Source organism: Mytilus californianus, unplaced genomic scaffold (assembly GCF_021869535.1).
Source record: "Mytilus californianus isolate M0D057914Y unplaced genomic scaffold, xbMytCali1.0.p SCAF_3, whole genome shotgun sequence".
NCBI classification, from domain to species: Eukaryota; Metazoa; Mollusca; class Bivalvia; order Mytilida; family Mytilidae; genus Mytilus; species Mytilus californianus.
In genome coordinates, this window is record NW_026262679.1 from 31,153,166 (window position 1) to 31,169,923 (window position 16,758).

General features: G+C 31.4%; 1 protein-coding gene across 1 annotated transcript; it reads right to left on the reverse strand.

Moving 5' to 3' along the window:
* Positions 1 to 659: 659 nt before the first annotated feature.
* Positions 660 to 15,057, reverse strand: LOC127733444 (uncharacterized). Its single transcript, XM_052242804.1, has 7 exons — positions 14,624 to 15,057; positions 13,603 to 13,752; positions 12,620 to 12,664; positions 10,147 to 10,205; positions 9,084 to 9,467; positions 3,568 to 3,885; positions 660 to 1,261 (listed from the first exon to the last, which is right to left on the reverse strand). Exons 1-7 carry the CDS (start codon positions 14,637 to 14,639, stop codon positions 1,085 to 1,087), a joined length of 1,149 nt encoding a protein of 382 aa, XP_052098764.1. The 5' UTR covers positions 14,640 to 15,057; the 3' UTR covers positions 660 to 1,084.
* Between the last annotated feature and the right edge of the window lie 1,701 nt (positions 15,058 to 16,758).

Genomic DNA, 16,758 nt, shown 5'->3' on the forward strand with positions numbered 1-16,758 from the left:
CATAAAGAATCTGAAAAAGTTTCTTTCATTCTGATAAGTGGTTTAAAGGAAGAGTTGCGGAAACAAAGAGAAACACATTGTACGGGACGGACGAAGGGACAAAGGAAGGGACAAGACAAACAGAAGGACGGACTTCCCGATTACTATATACCTCTGCTGTACAAAGCAGGGGTATAAAAATCACAGAGAAAAAAAAACATGGTTCACATTTTACAATGTAACACCCCTATCTTGCAAAGTAAAAAAAATAGGAATGTTATAATAACTGCACAGCTCTTAAAATGAGAGATTATATACATGTAATCCATCAAACCATCAGGATTTTACCTATTAATCATGGGAATTTAAATCACTGTTTGAAAATGGATCTCTTACAAAATGGTATCTAAAATGAACTCTTAAAAGTTAATCACTTCAAGAATCATTTTTCAAAGGTAAAATATCAAATTAGTGTATTTTTCTATTAATGTTTACATTTTTAACACCAAAATGCTGCTGGATTATAAATGAATTTATGTAATTAAAGTTATTTCAATGAAAACAAACAAGACATATTGACATTGACAGGACAAATTAAGTAATTTCAAATCTGAAGTAAAACTTTAAACATATCTAAACAGAAGAAGTGCTGTTCACTTCAGGAATGATTAAAAAAATGAATTTCTGAAAAGACAAATCTTTAAAATACACTTTTTTACAAGAATTCGGATGGTTATGGACACTACACACTGACTACAATTTCCGACAATTTTCTATTAACATAAATTTTGTGATTAAAAGAATAGTCCCCGAATAGTCATTAATACTGAATTTCGTGAAAAGGAAGTTTTTTTAACATTTCACATACCTAAATTGTAGATGAAGTAAAAATAAGTAATTTTTTACCTTAATATACTTCAGTTCATTAAATAACATTATTTAATGCTTTTTCACACTTTGAAAAGAAAAAAAAACATTTGCTTACATCTTTCTACCTCATTCTTTGAACCAGCATATATATTTGTCTAATACTTGCAAACATAATATCATTTTACATTTACACTCCTATTACAAAAAAGTACAATCTATCAACATGAATAACAACTTATAGAAACATGGAACACACTTTGTCAATTTCCCCCCTACAGGATGGACAGTTTTGCCCCATATTTTCAACTTGCAATGCACAGACAAGACAAAATGTGTGACCACAAGGTGACAGGTAGGCATCCCTTTCCCGGTCCACACAGATCTGACAGCGTCTGTCATATGAGAATGTAACCTGAAAAAAAAAATACCAAAGCTAAAATATAACATCATTAATCAGCAAGCAAAATTTGTGTATACTTTACTTGATCTGAATAATATAATTTTATTATAATTGATAGATTTCCAAATGTAGTTAAGGCAGGAGAGTGTTGCATGTTCCATGGTATCTCACTCAAGATGTCATATATAGTTTTAATATTAAATGGATGTTGTTTGTCATTTGTTGTTATCAATAGAAACCAATATATCCAGGCAGCGGCCTTTCACAAAGGATTCAACTCAATTAAATCTGCATCAGTCGTACGAAAATATTAAAGTTTATTTTGTAGAGCATGTATATATACTACATCTGTACATGTGCAATCTTAAAGTCATATGAAACGAGTTAATTGTTGAAAAAAAAAGTTGAACATGTTTTTTTAAACTAAATAGTTAACCTTTATCCATATACTTCTTTTAGTGAAAACTCTTGTGTTTTATTGTAAAACTTTATGAAATGTACGGCTTCTGAATTATTTACTTCCAGCAAGTAATTAATCTGATATTCAACGAATGCTTTTCCGTATGCATGATATTCCTCTTAAACAATGTGAAAGCCGTTACTGCACAAGTACAATATTAAAATTAAATTAAAAATAAACCAACATTCATTGGAAATTAAGACATATTTTTTGATCGATGATGAAAGAAATCTTTTTATACACAAATTTGTTTTAAAACAGTTTTATAAGGTTGATTAACAAACAAAAACACGCAGAAAATATTTTAAAAATGGATTAATCAACACAGCTCAATTGTCACACTTATTAACCACATGCTTTCAGTGCACACTTTTGTCGATTGTTTATCAATATAAACGTGTCAGAGAACATCGCAAGTTCGTCACTAAGTTTAATTAGGAAAGATGGTTTCCATATAAAATCAACAAACGCATTATTTTGTTTGTAAATTACACATTACACTCAATATAAAAAGTGAAAATATATTACAAAGGTCTTAGTTTAGTATATGTGCATGTATTGGATGAATAATTTAGGGAACATAATTTTTTCCATCAACTCTTTTCATATGACTTTAAGATATACATGTCAAATCTGTTGATATTTAGACAACTAAAAGTTCTAAATGAAATAAGTCTATCAATTTAATATGATTTTTTTTTATTAAAATCAATATTTCTCTTCAGAACTTGACAAACCTGAGGCTTGGACAAGAGTTGAGAAATATCATATAATGTATTTAATTGTGTAGTGTTTTTTATGTTGGTTATACTTCATTTACTATTATGTCGTCAGGGTATCATTGGATGATAATCAAGTCACCTCTTTTAAGCTTATAATTCTTGAGAATAATTCACAGCTATCAATTAATAACAAGAGTGGACACAGATGAGTGTGGATAGTGAATATTGCATAAAACTGTGAGCCAACTCACTAAGGATACCCCATCCCATTATGGCATTTTTACTACACTACGGTACATTCAAGCTTGATACATGCAGCTTTAAATTTGGATTGTGATTAAATAGTTAACACAACAGAAGTTTCTGACACAAAAGAAATGTGTAACTACTATTTATGACTTTAAATAAAAGAAAATTTAAAATTAATAATAATTAGAGTTATCTCTCTTTGCATATTTTAAGTCAGTGTGTAGAAACCAGAAAAATATAACTACATCTATTTAAAGCAAGTTAATTATCTTCCTTTAAATATTTCAGACCAAGGATATCTTCCTTTATGCACATTCTCTGGTCATGTACTGGAACTGTGTAACGTTTAATTAATATTACTCCAGTCATTTAGGAGGAGTTGTGCTTAATGCCAAATATTGGATATTTAAACTAAGTGATTTCAATTATCTCCCTTCAAAAAAAATCTGACCAGAAATATCCTCCTTCATGCACGTTTACAGGTTGTGTACAACAACTGTGTAAAGTTTCATCAATATTGATTTATCTGTTTAGGAGTAGTTGCGCTTACAAGACTTGTTGCCATTTATTGCTATATTTAATTCAGTAGATTCAATTATCTCCCTTGAAATAATTCCTACCAGAAATATTTTCCTTCATGCACATCCTTATATCATGTACTACAACTGTGTGAAGATTCATCAATATTGGTCCATTCATTAAGGAGTAGTTGCGCTTACAAGACATATACAGACAGACAGACGGACAGGGTGATTCCTATAAACCCCCCAAAACTTTTGTTTTTTGGGGAGTGTATAAAAATATAGAAACATGTGCCAAAGTTTTTTAAAAAAGGTTAAAGAGTTAAATGATAAAATGCTTAGCTTGTTCCTATATAGAAAACTTACTGTAGGTGTATCAGCATGAAATACAATAGGTTTGTTTGTATCAGTAGCACCTATTGGTGTTCCACCAAAAGCTCCTATTGATGTTCCTAGTGTGGGTGTTCCTAGTGTAGGTGTTCTACTAGAAACAATTGCCTGAGGAGTTGCAATGTTCGGTGTTCCTAGTGTTGATGATCTAAAAGGAACATTCATGGCTGGAGATGTCATAGGCTTTCCAACTCCTAGTATTATTTCAGGCTCTGGTGGGGACATGTTTCCGGGAAATCCTAAACTTTCCAATTCATCAGAATCGGAATCGGTTATGGCAAGCATGTCATGTATCTGTAAAAACAAATGCACAATGTTTACTTGATTTGATAAATTTTAAATAGGCTGATAATCAACTACAGTAACTTATTAATATGCCAATATTACCAATCCTTTGATTTACAAAATGCAGCATGATACATCAAAATGATCAGCCCAAAATGTCCAGGCAGGAATTGACACACACAAAATAGCTGATTAACTTTTTTTTATAATGAATAAGCTTTATTGAAATAACTAGATATCAGTGAAATGGGAGCCATCACAGTGGGCCCCGCTGTCCATAACAGACACAATCTTTACCATAGGACATGGGATTCCCAAATGTAAGTCTTTTTACCTTGACCTTTGACCTACAAAGTTGAACATACATTATGACACACCCTCTGGTGTTGGTCAATATACATGTGAAGTATAAACTTTGAAATCATAACGGTTCACGAGATATGGAGCGAACATGATCTTTCCCATAGGACATCGGGTTCTATACTAACACTTAAGTTTTTGTCCTTGACCTTTGACCTACAAAGTTGAACATACATTATGATACACTCTCTGGTGTTGGTCAATATACATATTATGGCATATAGCGTTTGCATATTCGAGGTTAGGCCTTGCTAATGCTTTAAACGACATAATAATGTAAATGACGAACAATATTGGTCCCAGTACACTGCCCTGAGGGATGCTGCTTGTCACCTGTTTGAATTCTGAGTAGCTGCTGTTTACCCGTACTTGTTGTTTTCTACCACTTAAGAATGCTGTTGCCCATGGTGAAGTATAAACTTTGAAATCATAACGGTTCTTGAGATATGGAGCAGACAGGATCTTTCCCACAGGACATGGGGTTCTATACTAAAACCTAAGTTTTTGACCTTGACCTTTGACCTACAAAGTTGAACATACATTATGACACACCCTCTGGTGTTGGTCAATATACATGTGAAGCTTAAACTTTGAAATCATAACGGTTTTCAAGATATGGAGCAGACAAGATTTTGTTACGGACAGACTGACGGACAGACGGACGGACAGACTGATCACTATAGGGCGACCCACCTTTGGCAGGGCCCTAATAAGCAACAACATGTATATAAATAAAGGTATTCAGAATAGAATAACATAATTATTCATGTGGTACACATGAATGGAATTTGGGGGCGAAAAGAAAGTTAAATTAAGAAGAAATAATAAATAATGTAAGGATTAAGAATTATAAGGATTAAACACATTTTTTCTATAGGTTATTTATGTGTAAACTGGGTCGCTTACTCACAAACTTATCATAAAAGTCCTTCAGACTTTACTTCAGTTTGTGAGTTAACAGACCGAGTTTACACATCAATTACCTCTAGAAACAAGAGGCTCTCAAGAGCCTGAGTCGCTCACCTGTAATTTTTTGCTTAAATCTTTCATCAATGATTATTTTTGGTGTTTATCTTTATCTATAACAATATTCTAGACAATAACCTAAAACTGCAAAATTTCCTTTAAACATGTTAAATCATCAATAAGCTGCAAAAACTGCATTTGACCTTATGTTCTTCTTTTAGACATGGCAGCCATGTTTGTCGATGAACAAAACTTCAGATATAATTCATTAACTCAATAACCTGAGAAACATTTAGTGAAAGTTTCAAAGTATTTGGCCAAGTAGTTTCAGAGCGGCTGCAGAAGATTTTCAAATGTTAGCAAATATGATTGTGTTGATGACACAATTGTGTAAAATTGTCTTTAAAGGGCAATAACTCCTTAAGGGGTCAATTAACAATTTTGGTCATTTGACTTATTTGCAGATCTTACTTTGCTGAACATTTTTGCCATTTACACTTTCTCTCTATCTAACATAATATTCAAGATAATAATCTAAAACTGCAAAATTTCCTTAAAATTACCATTTTAGTGGCAGCAACCCAGCAATGGATTGTCCAATTATTTCTGAAAATTTCAGTGGTGATATATCTTGACCTAATGAACATTTTAACCCATGTCAAGATTTGTTCTAATTAAATGCTTTAGTTTCTAAGATATGGGCCGAAATCTGCATTTGCCCCTATGTTCTATTTATAGCTATGGCAGCCATGTTTGTAAATGGATCAAAACTTTGTATACAGTTAAAGTTTCAAAGTATTTGGCCAAGTAGTCTGCATCAGAGCAGAAGATTTTTTAATATTAGCAAACATGATGACAAAATTGTGTAAAATTGTTTTTAAAGGGTAATAACTCTTTAAGGGGTCAATTGACAATTTTGGTCATTTGAACTTTTTTGTAGATCTTACTTTGTTTAACATTTTTGCTATTTACACTTTCTGTCTATCTATTATAATATTCATGATAATAACCTTAAACTGAAATTTTCCTAAAAATTACCATTTTAGTGGCAGCAACCCAACAAAGGATTGTCCAATTGGTCTGAGAATTTCAGGGGTGATAGATTTTGACCTATTGAACATTTTTACCAATGTGTCAGATTTGCTCTAAATGCTATAGTTTTTGAGATATAGGCCAAAATCTGCATTTGACCCCCATGTTCTATTTATAGCTATGGCGGCCATGTTTGTCAATGGATCAAAACTATGGATACAATTTATAAACTAGATACCCTAAGGAACATTATGTTAAAGTTTGGAAGTATTTGGCCCAGTGGTTTCAGAGGAGAAGATCTTTGAAATAGTTTACGACGACGACGGACAACGGACGACGACGGACGCCAAGTGATGACATAAGCTCACATGGGCCAGCTGAGCTAAAAATGTGTTTAATCCTATATTACACTAAATCTTCTTTTTTATATTTGACCAAATGTTAAGTGTATTATCTATAGATTCCAAAGCTGGCTTGTAATTCAGCTTAACCATTCTATCAAGGTCAACTGAAAAAGTAATTCCAAGAAGTTGAAATGTACCCATTTCAATCCCCACTTAACACAAATTTGATTTTGACTGTTTTTTACTACCTATCCAAATAACATTTGTTTTTTCTATATTAATTTTTAGTCCTGAGATTTCAGCATGAAATTGGAGATCACAAAGAGATGCATAGAGCGACTCAGAAGAGCTGTCTAAAATCAAAGAAGTATCGTCTGCATACTGAGACAATTTAAATTCTGTATCATCTATAGTAATGCCCTTTATCTCCTCATTGTTTCTCACCAATTTGCCTAATATTTCAGCACACAGTAAGAAAATATAAGGAGATAAAGGATCCCTTTGTCTTAAACAACCTCGCTCTACAAAAAAAATGTCTGACAGTTTTGAGTTACTGCAGCTGTTATATTATTATAAAAAGTTTTAACCCAGGATATAACGGAATCCCCAAAATTAAAATATTTTAATGTATCATAAAGAAAAGACAAAGAGATTTAACTTAATGTCATATCAATGTAATAATAATTATAATACCTTAGACATGTCAGCAAGGATCCGGAAATTTTTCCAGACAATTTCGGTCATTTTGAGATGTTTGAAAAGTTGGTGCCTCTTTTCAAATTGTCGATATCAACTTGACTATATTCATAGCATCAACGAACATGACGAACTTGTATTGCTGTTTCATCGCATTTACTAAGTAAATTTCTTACCATTACCATGAAGGACAGTTTAGGGAAGGCAACAGTCTAAAATTGAAATGATTTTAATGACTCAAAATGGTTAATTTCTCAGACATTGCTTACGTTTCTTTCGATTTGACAAAAGTTAAAACCGGAAGTTTGCGATATTTTAAAGTACGAATAATTCCGGATTCATTTCCGGGATTTGTTTTGTTTATCAAATTGACAGGAAATCACCGGCTTTTTATGGCTTTTTTATTTTATTACCTTTAAAAGTGTTTGAATATAACAGATAATAGTTGCACTCGTTTAATTTAGCATGAAATCAATTTGCATTTTACGATTAAATATTAAATTTGCTGAAGACAATTTCACGCATGCGTATTACATAGTAAATAAAGCACATGTGTTACTCATGAAAAAATACTTTTTTCTACGTAAATTTAGATTTAATTTTTAAATCAGAATTGATGACCACAGTCTTTGATGAAAAGTAAATAAATAATGAATACACTTGTCAGGGAACTTTAAAGTTTTAAAGATATTATTCTGAGCTTGTGATCACTGTCAGGTGTGAATTAAAACCACAGGTAAATAGTGATTAGCGATCATTAGCCAATGTTTCCCGGAGGCATTGATATAGATATTAGGAGGGCCCTCAGGATTATCAAACTACTGTAGTGGCAGTTTTATTACAGGAAAGGGATTATAAACAAAAACAAGTGATCACAAGTGCAAAATGGCGATTAAGAAATCCGATTTCAAACATTGAGTCAATGAAATGACCGAAATTACTTCTGTAAAAAAATAAAATTTGTCCTAAATCCCAATTACTCGTTTAGGACAAATAGTTTCATCTTAGGACATGACTGGCAAATATGACCGTTTCCGGACCCTTGCATGTCAGTATGTATTGTAATTGGGGTACGCATTTTGTATCCGCAACTCCTCCTAAACCACTCAAATCATAATTTAATGAAACTGTCTGAGATTCTAAATCATATAATGCCATTGTGCACCTCCTATTTGGTTTTTGGTCAAATTGATCTTTGGGGTTTTCAATACAAAACATGATCTTTGCAAGGAGCTGAGTATATTTTTGTGAGCTCTGAACACAGTACCTCTAGTTTTAAAAGGAGTAGTTGCACTTACATTAGACATTTGGACAGAGGGATGGACAGGATACTTCCTATTATTATCCTCCTACACCAAATTTATTATAATGACTGAATTTAGAAGTCTCCACTTCATATTTAACTGTATTAAATTTACTAGAAATAATTCAGGCTTAAGTATACACCTAATATATATAGCTTAAGATGAGAGGCAGGGGTATAATTAAATGCTTGGCTTGGAGGGACTTGACACTTACTGTAACAAGTTGAATACTTAATGCTGGGAAATAGGTGCACTCAAAATTGATGTAAAGACACACTATACTGACACTATAATCTATCAAATACTGGTACAAAACAACAATAATATCATATTCAAATTTGCTGAAAGGATTCATATTGGACATGTTGTACTGGGACAGTACTATGTTACGTAGTAAGCTATAAGGATATTTTAGGTTTACTTATTGATAATACCATTCTAAATAGACATGATTAAATAATTATAATCAACATTTTTTTTATAAACAAAGCTAATAGATACACACCTTTTCCTTAGACAACAGGTAAATCCTTGCTTCTGAAGTTTTACGTTCGTTGTAGAATTGTAACGCTGAAAAATTTTCTCTGTTTATTGTTTCAGTGAAAGATCTCAAGCTCAGTGTCATTTTATGTAAAGACCCTTTCTTGCTTCTGCCACAGGGGTAATATTTATCTGTAAGCTTCTCTATTACCTCCTCATATGTTGCATTATATTTAACAAATATAATTTGGCTCCCACAATCAGTTAGTTTGAGTTTTTTTGAATTGGATTTTACTTGCTTATACACGTTGGAAGCAAATGAGTAATGCTTCCACCCACAATGAAATTTTAAGTTACTGCTTTGAGTGCTACTAGTGCTGTTCACCTCCCTATCAAGTCTTGCAGGTTCCTGAAAGAACAGATTTAAAATATTGTTATGTACAATATGAATGACCCTTCTGCTATAAAAGGAGTATGGTCGTGAAGGCCTTAATTTAGCTCATAAAACAAAAATAACTTTGTAATTTCATATGTAACAACAATTATAATTCACAATCTGAAATATGCAAATCAAGATATTATTAACCTTTTTCTGTCTCAAGGTTGGTAATAGGCTCTGAACAGCCTCTGAAGCTCACCTAAATCTACTATGGTTGGAATTATGCATATTAAGCCAAAAAGTGCATTTTACACATGCAGGGCTACATTCTGTTTTTAGCCATGGTGGCCAATGTTTTTTAAGTAACAGTTAAATCACAAACTTTATACTAGATACCCTAGGGATCATGCAGCTGAAGATTGGTTGAGATTGGTTCTGTAGTTTCAGAGAAGATCTTTAAAAGGGTTTACACCAAATGGAGGGACAAATGACGATTTTTTTGTATGGCTTTAGGGACAATGTGAGAGACCTTAATGAAAAAAGAACTATAAAACTGTACAATAATATTACTTTCAAGACATTATTATCATGAATACAAGATGCAACAAATTGTGTGAACTTAAAAGAAAAAGAAAACTGGATATTCAACTCATCCAAGTCCTCATTTACCAGAGATAAAAAAACAAATTAACAGAAATTTAATACTTACTAGTTTCCTTTTTTTAACTTTTTCACGTAATTTATCAATCATCGCAATCATCTTTTCCTCTGAAAAAAATTAACAAATAAAAGGCTTTCACAGACATCAAACAGATTTTTTTACAATTATTTTTATAATGCAAGTTTTTCTACATTTCAAGGATCATTAAACTCCTCAAACATGTCAAACAAATACAAAAGTGGAAAATTGTTAAAATTTAATTTGTCCTCAGTTTGTCACATTAGTTACAACAGATCAATATTTAAAAAGCTTTGGTTGAACTGTTTGTGAGTATGATTAAGAAATAATTCATGCAAGCCATAGATTTGTTGTATAATTTACACATGGCCTGGCCGGCCAGGCCATGTGTAAATAGGACAAAAATGTATCTTAAATACTGAAGCGACGAAAAAGTGGCTGTTATATTTGAAGTATCACCCCATTGTCAAATAAAAGTGTGTTATTCTGACTGTATTTGTATCAAAGAGATACATTTTCAGCAGGCAAAGAAGGCAAATCAGTTATTTAATAGCAACAGAAGCAATGATTATTATTAACTGTTTGTATTATTTTTTTAATGTAAAAATGAATGTTCTCAGAAACTTACCGTTGGCAACTAATCCTGTCTCAGTCAATTTTGTCCCTTACGTCGATGAAATTTCTAATTTCCAGTCAAATACTTAAGCAATGCCATTGTATATATATATATATGTAATCTGGCAAGGGTTAGGTTTTTGGTAAGAATAAATCAGTCATTTAACCATTTCTTTTCGTAGCAATGACGTCTGCAATTTTGTTTTGAAAACAATGGAAATAGAACAATGATAAAATTTTAAAAATCCCAGAGAGGACATGATTTTTTCCGATAATTTTCATTACACATAGGATAAAATATATATCTATATGTCATTGAAATTGAAATTTTTAAAAGATATTGATATTTAATAGTGGATGAACTATAAATATTGGAACTTTTGATGATAAAAGAACCTTAACAAAATATGTTACATTAAGTTTGGATTTTTATGGGAGTAAAATGTAACAGCCGAAAATATGCATGTTACTGAGTCTGCGCTAAATATAGATATATTGAGAATTTTATCATGGCTATTTTCACAAAGGGTAATAGAGAGGTCATATTAGAATAATGATTAACTTATGGCATATAATTTGGACAGGACTTGAAATGCTATTTTTTTCATTAACCATAGCTGATCATAGCTTCTGAACATGAAGGGTGAAAATGAAAATCAACAATATATCTATAAAACTTGACCTTCATTTTGTCATTATATAATTAACAACATATCAGATTTAAAAAGTTTTGGTTGAATGGTTCAATGAGTTATTGTTGACACGACTGGAAATGCCATTTTTAAATCTTTCAAAATTTCCTGAACAGTGAAAATGAAAATCATGTATTTTCAACTTTACCTCTGCCACCATTTCATCAAAAGTAACAAAATGTTATAACCTGAAAACCTTTGGTTGAATGGTTCAAATCATACAGACACTAAATTGGTAACTATATAATCTACCTGAGTTGCCATACATCAACAAATTAATAACATGTTCATAATTTATTATCTTTAAATCATATGGCTAATGTAGGTAGTTAATTTGGGAAAACAAACAATATTTTAATTCTGGCCTTTTAAATTGTTTTTTAAAGAAGAACAAGTGTGGACACAGAACAGCATGGATAGTATCCAGCATTCTGAGAGTATTGCATGGCAATACACAGTCCCCTACCAGTTAAAATTTGTTGTCCAGAAAACAAAATTCAAACTTGATGTGTAAAATGTCATGTTAAAACTATAGATACCAAATTTCAAATCAATATGACAATAGTCAAGCATGACTAAAAAAAATGCAGAATTTTAATTGATTAATCGTGTTATTTTTCTAGGTCTAAGGATCATATAACTCTGCCAACTATCATCAGATCAGAAAAAAAAATTAAACTTGATCTTTAACTTGTAACGTTAAAACTATAAACCAAATATCAAATGGAAATCTTTAAGTATGACAAAAAAATAGTGGAAATGTATTTCTTGCATGAATTTCTCTAAGTCCAAGGACCATAACTCTGCAAAAAATCATCAGACCAGAACACAATTTGCAACAGATCTTTAACTTGTCATGGTTTAACTACAAGCCAAATTTCAAGTCAATATCTTGAAGCATTAAAAAACAAAATATGGAAAACAGATAACTTATGTGAGTTTTCTAAGTCCAAGGGCCATAACTCTGCAAAAAATCATCTGACAGAAACAAAATTAGAACTTGATATGTAACTTGTCATGGTTATACTATATATCAAATATCAAACCAATATCTTCAAGCATAACAAAAAATAAAAAGTGTGGAAAGCTGATTACGGACAGACGGACAGAGTGCAAACCTAAAGTCCCCTTCAACTTCGTTGGTAGGGGACTAATAACCTTTTATTTGAGCATGTCTACTAGTTAATTGTACTAACCTTCTGATTTTAAAGTTACTCTTTCATGTCTATTGAATTTATTGTCTACAATAAAAAAATAATAAATGAATAGTCTAATTTCATTTATAAAGCACCTAACTGACACCAATGTTGTCCCTTCTTGCATATAAAGATTAAAGGGGCATTTTATGATGATAGAAAATAAAGGGATTCATGGGACAAAGTGGGACTTAAGTTGCACAAAATACATTAAAACAAGATTCATGTGACAAAAAGTCAGAAACTCAGGCTATTAGTAGTTATAACTAATAATGAAGAATGGCAAAATTTTATAACAATTGGTAAAGGTTCAATCGATAAATATCAAAACATGAAGTTCCTTACTTTTCCCCCTTATATTTTGGATGTGTAAGGCAATTGACAAATTTTTAAAGGTTCTCTGTATATATAACTGATCTAACTGGGAAATCATGCTGTTCAAGCATGGGTTCCTGCATGGTTAGCTGGAATGAGCCAGGGTACCAGATGGACTGCTTCTGTTTACATACAAAAGACAATGTTAAAAATGTATGAAGATGATAGGTTATTTTAGTTCCGGTTAGTCTCTTTTCACAAGCTACTATATCAATTAGCGATGACTTTTTTTGACTGGTATATATTAATGCCTGATGAGAAATATTAAGAAGTTTAGACTAAAATTGTTTGCTTAGCAAGAAGTTTTTTTTTATTAAAACACGAAAAACTGTTTTCAACATTGTTTTGTGTCATGCTGAAATAATAAATTTTAAATGATTAACCTTTATGCAAACCAGACTGAGCATCTTTATAGAGTACAAAGACCCCCCTTGGGCCTGAGTAAAAAATACAAATTATCAATACACAGGGCTTTAATTAGTCTTATATAGGAATCACTGAAGCATGACTGGAGTGGGTCCCCTCTTATGGCAGTTTCTGGCTATATATGGGACCAATTTTTTTTTAATATGAGCAAATGAGTACATGCATGCATGACGTAGTCTTACCTTGTGGTTCCCAGGTCTCCCCTGTTTTAAGTAGCATGAGGATGACATTTCCTTCTAAACTGTTGAAAAAATCATTATCTATTTCGACTCCATCTGCGTCCAGGACTAGACTGAATGTCGTTGAATCTCCTTCCATAAACTTTTCCTGGCCTAAATAAAAGGAAATTGAACAAAAATATTATTCTTTTCAAATCTGAATGAATAATCATATATTGCTTGCCAATAACCTGACCTAGTATCCACCATATATCGATCTTCCCTGATTCATTGAAATTCTGACTAACTGATGAACCATAGGAAATGGGGTGAAAGCGCTAACAGGAACAATGTTGGATTTATAATGTGATTTTTTATGTGTTATTTATTTTCAAACTATATTTTCTGTACCAAGGACTTTTTATTTATCAATACATCATACTATATATATGTTAGCGGCAATAAGTGAAATTAGGCATGATAGTTAAGCTTAAATCCTAGGCAATAAGTTAATGCCTAAGCACTAAAGATTTTTTTAAAGTTAATCTATATACAATTATAGCTGTTGTATGAGGTCGATACACTTAGGATATATTGACCTGAAAGAAGTATATTGACTGAAGACGAAGTCCAAGATCAAATAATCCTGTATTGACTGAATACAAGGCTTTACATTTTTTTGTAATTGTTATAAATTAATAACCAGCCATATTTGTATCAAAATCATCAGTGCACTATATTCCCTTTTTCGATTGTTTTTTTTCTTCATTTTACAGATAGCATATTGTCTCTCATCATATTTGTTCTGATTTCAAATTTTTATGTTTTTCAGTACATTTTGTATACATTTTTAATTTTTTTTTTAAAGTTAATCGATCATATATTATATACACCCTTTTCAAACAAATAAGAGCAACTAAAATGTCAGTTACCTGAAATATCAAAATCATTACAAAAATAATTCATTTATATAAGAACTCATTGAACAAAGTGGACACAGATGAGTGTAAATAGTATTAAAGCATAAAACTGTGAGTCAACTCACTAAGGATACCCCCCATCTCATTATGGCATATTTACTACACTACTGTTATTGCTTCGGCCGAAGGGTCGAAGATTTAATTTCGGGCGATATCCACGCCATCTTGAAATTATAATGTATCACACATGCATTCTGATTGGTTGCCTTATGATGGGGTCGAGATACAGCAACAGCCATTGGCTAGATTTAGAAAAATAATTGTGGACTTTCCCGTGCGATGAGAAGCATCAAATGCCGGAAAAAATAATATGTGTATTTATAGTCCCGATCAACAGTTGGTAATTCGTGTTCGCATTTAAATGATTATGATGCATATATATTAATTGCTAAAATTCAATATTGAAATAAATATTGTTAATACACGACCCTTTGCTTTGTAAATCAGCAATATACACGATTTATTTCAAGATTCAATGTTTACAAAACGCACCACTTGTATTTGTATCTGTATGAGATATAAATAGAATAAACATATATATATGGAACGCAAAAATATCAAGATTTTTTATGGAACGCCTAATAAGCGTATAGGTATTACTTTTACCTGATAAATTCGAATTTTGCGAATACAGATGTCATTAGTCCAAATGAATATGGGTGAGATATAAATAGAAGTGTTATATATACTGATACGTTTTCTCGGGTCTGATAAATATTGAATGAATTTCATATGCAACCTTTATGTACCGTAATTGTTTTATTCGTGTTTAACCCATATCAATTTAGACTCGTATTTTTTAAAATTTAAATTTGTTCGGGTGCTCTGTCATATTGATAAAGATAATCTTAAAAGTATTCCCCCTAAAAGATAACAATTATAGATTATACGCATTAAATGACTCTGAAATGAAATTTATAAATAATTAAAATATTCTCTGTAATAATATATAAACATAAAAACACACTAGAACATGTAATTTATGATACTACGAAGCATTCACTACCTTTTTAGAAAGGTAAAACTTGTTACATTTAAGCTTGATACAGCTCTGAATTTGGATTGTGATTAAATATTTAACACAGCATAGGTTTCTGACACAGAATGAATGAACTACTATTAATTATTTTAAATAAAAGGAATGCACATACATTTACATATTGCTATATTAAACTGGAAGAACATTTAAAATTAATAGTAATTAGAGTTATCTCTCTTTGCATATTTTAAGTCAGTGTGTAAAAAAAAAAAAATACATCTATATTAAGTAAGTTAATTATCTCCCTTTAAATATTTAAAACCAACAATATCTTCATTTATGCACATTCTCTGGTCTGAGTGATGTACTGGAACTATGTAAAATATAATAAATATTGCTACAGTCATTTAGGAGGAGTTGTGCTTACAAGACCTAATGCCACATTTGTGATATTTATTAAACTAAGTAATTTCAATTATCTCCCTTGAAAAAAAATCTTACCAGAAATATCCTCCTTCATGTACATGTATCTACAGGTTGTGTACAACAACAGTGTAAAGTTTCATCAATATTAATTAATCTGTTTAGGAGAAGTTGCCCTTACTTACAAATCATTAACTTGCCATTTATTGCTATATTTAACTAAGTAAATTTTAATATTCTTATATTCTCCTTCAAATATTTCCTTCATGCACATCCTCAGGTTGTGTAATACAACTGTGTGAAGTTTTACCAATATTGGTCCATCAATTAATGAGGAGTTGCGTTTACCAGACATATGGACAGACAGTTGGACGGAAAGACGGACAGGGTGATTCCTATATACCCCCCCCCCCCCCCCAAAAAAAAAAACTTTGTTTTGAAATTGTGTTAAGATCATATTTGTTCCAGATAGAGTGGAGCTACATGTATGGCACAGATTATTGCAGTTTCCGTTTTTTCTTGCATTTTCAGCTGTTATTTTAGCAGGATTTACATACATATCAAAAATATGTGTGACCACTAGTTAATGTAAATGCTCAGGTGTGTTCCAGGAATGCCTGCATTTGATAAATAATCTATTCCTGGACTGCATACAAAATTTATTGAATAGATATTGTTCATGTTGTTTTGATGGTGAATTAGAGTGTTAATTTAGGAACACAGGGACAATCAGAAAGATTAGAAGATATAGAAATAAGGGCAAAAATAATTTTGTATTTAAAATTTTGCTGAGAAAAA